The sequence below is a fragment of the Triticum aestivum genome, chromosome 3B (genome assembly GCF_018294505.1).
Source record: "Triticum aestivum cultivar Chinese Spring chromosome 3B, IWGSC CS RefSeq v2.1, whole genome shotgun sequence".
Classification (NCBI taxonomy): domain Eukaryota; kingdom Viridiplantae; phylum Streptophyta; class Magnoliopsida; order Poales; family Poaceae; genus Triticum; species Triticum aestivum.
This window is the reverse complement of record NC_057801.1, coordinates 367,501,438-367,508,359: the sequence shown is the minus strand read 5'-3', so window position 1 is coordinate 367,508,359 and position 6,922 is coordinate 367,501,438. Positions and strand designations below refer to the sequence as shown.

At 44.6% G+C, this 6,922-nt stretch overlaps 1 protein-coding gene across 1 annotated transcript; it reads left to right on the top strand.

Annotated features, from left to right (window-relative positions):
* The first annotated feature begins 1,595 nt into the window (after window positions 1–1,595).
* Window positions 1,596–5,138, top strand: LOC123065400 (vesicle transport v-SNARE 13-like). Its single transcript, XM_044488687.1, has 5 exons — window positions 1,596–1,747; window positions 1,848–1,906; window positions 2,126–2,314; window positions 3,235–3,405; window positions 4,948–5,138. Exons 1-5 carry the CDS (start codon window positions 1,654–1,656, stop codon window positions 5,098–5,100), a joined length of 666 nt encoding a protein of 221 aa, XP_044344622.1. The 5' UTR covers window positions 1,596–1,653; the 3' UTR covers window positions 5,101–5,138.
* Window positions 5,139–6,922: the final 1,784 nt, after the last annotated feature.

The following is a 6,922-nucleotide window of genomic DNA, read 5'->3' as shown; positions in this document are numbered from 1 at the left end:
TGTTTCTGAAAATTTATCGAGCCGAAGGCGAGCAAGAGCCACCGAACCCCCGATGAAGTCAGACGCAACAAGCTACAGAATTATGTCGCTGGTCTATGTGAGTATTCGGACCCATGCCTTTTGGTACTACACATCCATGCTTCTAAATAATTCACACATGGGCATGCATAGGATTCATACCCATGCCTCGAGAAGTCACACGTCCGTGCCTGTAATAGAGGCTTCATTCACTCCCATGCATATGGAGGCTGCACACACATGCCTCACACGACACACCCATGCCTCAAGATGCTTCTTGCGTCTGCCTGTAACAGAGGCTTCATTCACACCTGTTCTTCTGGAGGCTCCACACCCATGACTCTAGATTCTTCTCGCCCGCGCATCAACATGCTTCGCGCCCAAGCGTGCAATACATGCATCTCGCCCGTGCCTCTAGGCGGTGCACACCCGTGCGTCTGCAAAGCAACCCCCCTTCAAGATGTTTATGAAAATTTAACGAGCTGAAGGCAAGGAGCAGCCGTGCGCCGCAAGCTGCATGACCAACATAAACATCGACCTATGCCCCTCCTTCAAGATGTTTATAAAAATTTAGCGAGCCGAAGGCGAGCAGGAGCCGCGGCGTGCCGGAGGTGCTCTGTGCCACTGCGACAAGAAACACTGCACGACCAATGCGCTGCACGACCAACACACAGTTCGACCTATGCCCCCTTGAAGATGTTTGTGAAAATTTAACTAGCCGAAGAAGAGCAAGAGCTACGCGCCGAAGGCACGCGTATGTAGCAAGTTGCACAACCAACACGCTGCACGACCAACACACTTTTGAGCTATGCCCCCTTTCAAAATGTTTATGAAAAAATATCGAGCCGAAGGCGAGCAGGAGCCGCCATGCCGGAGGCGACATAGTATTATGTAAATTTCATGTTTGCTTACTTGAAAGCTGACATTTGATAGTGTTGGAAGCCTCCATCCGTAATTATCCCATAAATCTCCATTTCCCGTAAATACAAACCGGAAACAAAGAACCAGCCATGCAGTTGCCTGATATTTGTGTATGTTTTCGACCGCAAAAGGGGAAAATGGAAAATAAAAGTACTACGAGGGCAAACTGCAAAACGTACGAAACGTGAAACCGGAAAGGGAAAATCAGGAACCAACCACATTGATGGTTTTCATGCGGTGTCGCGCGCGGAGCGCCCTCGAACCGTTCGTTCATAGAGAGCGCTCCTTAACTAGTTGCTCCCGTGCTTCGGTGCCTGTTTATGGGCCGGCCCAGTCGCGGGTCCTATGTGCGTCTCATTGCGTCCAATAGAAGCTCCCATGCGCGTTGGACAAACGTTGCCAACCAGAAAAGAAGATATAAATGAGCCGAGCTCATGGGAGGAGGGTGTGCGCTGGTTTACGCAAACACCTGTAACCGGCGCAGCGGGCGCCGAATAGGGTTTGCGCGTGATTCTAAAAAAGAAAACCCTATTGGTTCGACGAAAATGCGCTTTCGATTTTGATTTACGTAAGCGGATTCTCCTCTCGTCCTCACCAGTCTTCCTCCCCATTTCCCCTTCTTGTTCCTTCGTCCCGACTCTTCTTCCTTTAGCCTGATCGGAACGAGGAAGACTTTGAGGGGTTTTGGCCGGCCGGCGATCAGGCTCATCGACCATGACCGATGTATTCCAGGGCTACGAGCGCCAGTACTGCGAGATCTCGGCCTCCCTCTCCCGGAAATGCACCGCCGCCGCCTCCCAGGAGGGAGGTATGTTGTGTCCAGGAATCGTCCTCCGATCTTATTTTCCCAAATATTTCTCGCCTCTAATTTTCTAACGTTTTCTGGTTGTCTTTTGTACCGCGCGTAGAGAAACTGAAGCAGAAGGCCTCGGAGATCAAATCCGGCATCGATGGCGCCGAGGCACTGGTACCCTTCTTTTCTGTAACCAAACATATCTCAGTCCAAACAATTTTTCCGAGGAATTCGATTGATTTATGATATCTCAAGGGAGGGGTTTGTTTTTTGCAACGATCAGGAAACTGTTTACTGTATGAATCTACAAGATAGATTACCTTATGGTAATAGTTTAGTGATTGCGTAATTGTACATGTTGAGAAATGTCTGGATGTGGGTTTCCTTTTCTAGATAAGGAAGATGGATCTTGAAGCAAGGAACCTCCAACCGAGCGTGAGGGCCGGGCAACTGGCGAAACTGAGAGAATACAAGTCGGATCTTAACAATCTGAAGGGAACGTTGAAGAGAATCACTGCTGGTAATGGCCAACAAGGGGCGAGAGAGGAGTTGCTGGAGTCAGGAATGGCAGATACGTTGGTGGTATGTTCCTTATTCTTAATTCATGAGTGGTTTCTTATTTGGAGGTGAGTCAAGTACTGTGATGCATTGAGTGTCTTTTATTACCCACATTTTACTGATTGTTGGTGTCAGAAATGGGAAACTCTGACATATGTTTGGTTGGTGCTAGTTTCATGTAATTCTCGACCAAAGTATAGCCCCAAACGGATCAGTAGATAACTCAATCTACAGCTAAACCAGGTTGGCCGGTGACAAAAAAATATGGAGGTTTCTTTTTCTTTAATACCCTATCAGATAATTTTGCATGGCCCGGATATTCTTTTAAATGCACATATGCTACATATATTATACAAGTAGCATTTGATAATTTGGACTTCAACATTCAAGAGTCAATACACTCACCGAAAAATCCTGCCACTCCTCACATAAGTACTTAGCATATTATAGATTGATATTTGTTATTCTGTCAGTCTCTCCATCTCAAAGAATTGTAATTCACAAATGTTGTCTGAAAGCATATTTTCTCAGTCCATCTGTTATGAATGTTTAAGTGATTTTTCTCTTTTCTTTCTGAAGTACTCCATCTGTCCCAAAATAAGTGTCTCAACTTTGTACTTTGAGACACTTATTTTGGGACGGAGGGAGTAGTTAGAATTTCTAATATATGCACATGCTATAGTGTATGCTGCCCAGATGATTCTGTGTGATACTCCCAGAAAAGTCTAAGAATATTGAATGCAGTCAACTAACATATCAAATTTGCTTTATTCATGTTTTTGTTGAAGTACGAGGTTACTGTGCTTCCTCCTGCATCTGCATCTTTAGCCACAAACCTTGCATTATTTCACATTTTAGTATTAACAGCTTATCCTTCGGCATTGTCTATCAGTAATTTTCTGTCCCATTAAAGTCCAATGATCTATTGATATTGCATCTTGCAGGTATCTGCTGATCAAAGGTCAAGATTGCTCAGGACAACGGAAAGGCAAAATCAGACAACTGATAGGATCAGAGATAGCCATAGAACTATGCTGGAAACAGAAGAGCTTGGAGTCTCCATCATGCATGACTTGCATCAGCAGCGCCAGTCTCTTTTGCATGCTAATGATACGGCAAGTAACATTTCTGATAATTCTCCCTATTTGTCATTGCTTTGTTTCTGCGCATTATTCATTTTTCCATCTGAAAGTATTTGTGGACCCCAAAATAATGCAAATCATGTTGAATAACTTACCATTTGTCGCCTCTGTGCCTTGATTGTATTGTACTCCCGCTGTCTTAAAATGTAAGACGTTTCTTGACACGTCAAAAAACGTCTTACATTTTGAGACAGGGGGAGTATATTACAAGGAGTATCGTTTTCGTCCATAGTCAGTTTACAAGCAAATATCTGTGTGTAGATGGCTGTATACATTCTAAGCGTGAGTGTAGAATAGCTTATTCTACACCCCTAGTAACGCTACATAAAAAAATCTAGTAAAACAGTGTATAAATGTAGTAATTCGGAAAATATATTTTTTACTACCCAAGTTTGTAATTTACTATATTTTTACAAAAATTACTATATTTTATATACTACGTCACTATATTTTGTATGTATCGTTACTAGGGTGTAGAATAAGTTATTCTACACTCACGCTTAGTTTAGCGTTACTATATATATATATATATGTAGTGTGTGTGTGTGTGTGTGTATCTTTACTAGCTGATTACATCTACAGGTTATTTACAGTATATATGTTGCTTGAATTTAACTGATTGTTTGTTTTGTATTTCTTGTCATTTATGAACTTGATTTCTTCTTTTCATTCTTAAGTCTCCTTATTCATGCCTGATGGAGCAAGGAACCGAGGATCATGCACATTTTGGAAATTTGTGAACCACTGAATTCAAAAATATTTTTTGAGAAATGTCCAGAAAATACCCAAGTCAAATTGAGCTTGATGAGCCACTCTATAACTTATATTCATAAAATACTTGTATTGTCGCATTTGCCTACCCATAACTTTCCTCAATTCTGATATACCCACAAGGGATTGTTTGGATGGACATGTATCAGCTGGATGTTTTGTACAAGTAGCAAACCTAAACATTTTCTATTTGTGGGTTATCAAGGTCACTTTGGATTGTGGCAGTATTTTTGCAATCTGTCCTGATATTTTTGTTTGATGCTAGTCTGGTAGATGTAGAGTTATCCTTTTGGCAAATCCTTGTATGTCGGAAAATCATAGGTTGCATCCTGATGCTTTACCTAGGTTCTTTTGTCCCCTGTTCCTAAGAGCCCTATGTTTTATTTGTGCCTTAGTGAACTTAATTTCTGTAGTGGTATTCAACCATAACAATCAAACACCTACAGTACACATGTTTGGCAGATCACCCAACTGTCATGATACGAAATGTAAGTTGTATTATATATTTTTTCAACCTTAAACCATAGGATAAATTGTTAGTACATATCAACTGTCATGTTACAAAATTTGATGTTCAAACAAATACTATTGTGTCATAGTCCATAGTCTATTATCGTTATCCAGCACTTGAATAATTTCGCCAACTGGATTATATCATATTCTACTAGTGTATGACATTTTAATGAGCTGCTAGTGTCTTGTGTTTTCTAACCTACTTATTTGCAATCTTGATTGGCTTTTCAGTTGCATGACGTGGACGACAGCATTGGCAAGAGCAGAAAGATCATGGGGGCCATGGTGAGAAGGATGGATAGGAACAAGTGGATTATCGGCTTGCTGATAGCCCTTCTTGTTTTAGCGATCCTAGTAGTCCTGTATTTCAAGTTTGTGCACTGAGTGATTCCTTGCCATTACCATATGACTGCAGTTTTCTATGCCAACTACCTCTACATTTTTAGTGTGTTCCACACTTTTCATGTCATTTTTTTGTTTGGTTTTGCAGAACCATTTAATGTGGCCGTTTTTGTTTTTCCTATAAAAAAATGTTAGATGATTTGACATCTTTGTAGATAAAGCAGATGTTTATGACGGATATACACAATTTGGACTATGAGCTGTTGTAACTTTGTATGGTGCTCCACACTTCACTCAATCTCTCACAGGTGGTGGACATCACGTTTTGGAGTGCTTCCCTTATAGTATTTCCAATAGCGGTAGAACACAACATTCTCCTCAGACTTTCATGGACCGTTTCTCTTTGTGTGCGGCAAACAAATTAGTGCACGACAGTTTCTGGCAACAATCTCCAAAACACAAGGGGTACGATACTGCACCAATAATCCCCCTCCCCCCGGGACAAAATTCTGGACTATAGTGCTAACAAAATCTGGAGTTGACCTCATTTAGAATTTCTTTTTCGAATCTAACCTTTTTTGGTGACGCCAACATCCTTGGCGTCTGGGTTGCAAGGGAGACGCCACGCATCTGGCGTCTGGCCTCTGGGCTCGCACGACCCGCTGCCCGTTGACCTACTGACGTGGCAAAGGAGCCAGACGTCGGGGTTGTGGGCGTTGGCCCTCGTAAGTGGATAACCACGCGGGCTAACCCACCCATCCCCATCTCACCTTCTCCCTCGCGGTGCCTCACGAACAGAGGCTCTGTTCGTTGCCCCTCTTCTCCCTCACACCCCCTGATGTAGGGTGGAACCCTATGTGGACGATCTTTCATGTTTGGAGGGATCCTACGGGGAATCACGAAGAACACACGGAAGCACAAAGGGGAAACACGGGGAAAACGAGAGGGAGAATCACTAAACCGACATAGAATCAATCACACGAGTGCTAGATCACCGACAACATAGAGTAACATAAGATCCACGATCAACTAAGGTAAGGATACATAGGAACAGTTCTTCTCCGTACGGAGGTCTTGATGGTCTTCCCTAAAAAGGGGTCTTGAATCCGCTTGGGGGATCTTCTCCGAAGAGGTCCTGAGCTCCGAGGAGAAGTAGCCAAGTGGATGATCAAGGCTCTCACACAAAATATGAGCTAAACCTATGCTACCCGTACCAGGAGGTGGGGGCGTCCTATTTATAGTCTTAGTGCAAATGGAAGTCAAAACGAAGGGGTACAAGGGCTCCAGCCCGCAGGTTCGGTCACTCAGGAGTCGGACGTCCGGAAGGCGTCGGACATCCGGAGGCTTGGGACGGCCCGGTCGTCCGGGCGCGCTCGGACGTCCGTTGTTTCAGCTCTGGTGTAGGCGCGTCGGTCGTCCGTAGATGGTCGGACGTCCGGAGCTTCTGGAGGGGCCGGACGTCCGGAGGCTGTCGGTCATCCGTAGATTTGGCTCGGGTGTTGGTCGTCCGGTCGTCCGGAGCGTCTCGGACATCCGTAGATTCGGTTCGGGTGGCCTGGTACCGGACGTCCGGAGGGTCCGGTCGTCCGTGTCCTGGGACTCGTCGGACGTCCGGACAGGGTCGGACGTCCGATGCCTGTAGCTTCTGCTGCAGCTTTCTTCTTCTTCCATCATGCTTGGGGTCCTCGCCGTCTTGGCTCTTGCAAGTAGTAGATCCTTGGCTCACCTCCATGTACCTGATTACACATAGAGTCTCCGAATGAGGTAGTAGCCATGTCTCGTGAGTAGGAAGAGGGAGTTCGGAGAGGAGCGAGTTCACCTTATCTTCGATAGCCTTAGCTCGGGCTCTTGTCATGGGTCCAAG

Bases quoted from the DNA above. Each gene is read 5' to 3' on its own strand.
- LOC123065400 (XM_044488687.1), top strand. From the start codon at position 1,654: ATGACCGATGTATTCCAGGGCTACGAGCGCCAGTACTGCGAGATCTCG. The intron at 2,315-3,234 runs GTATGTTCCTTA...TGCATCTTGCAG, and splicing joins GAATGGCAGATACGTTGGTG to GTATCTGCTGATCAAAGGTC. The intron at 3,406-4,947 runs GCAAGTAACATT...TTGGCTTTTCAG, and splicing joins TTTTGCATGCTAATGATACG to TTGCATGACGTGGACGACAG.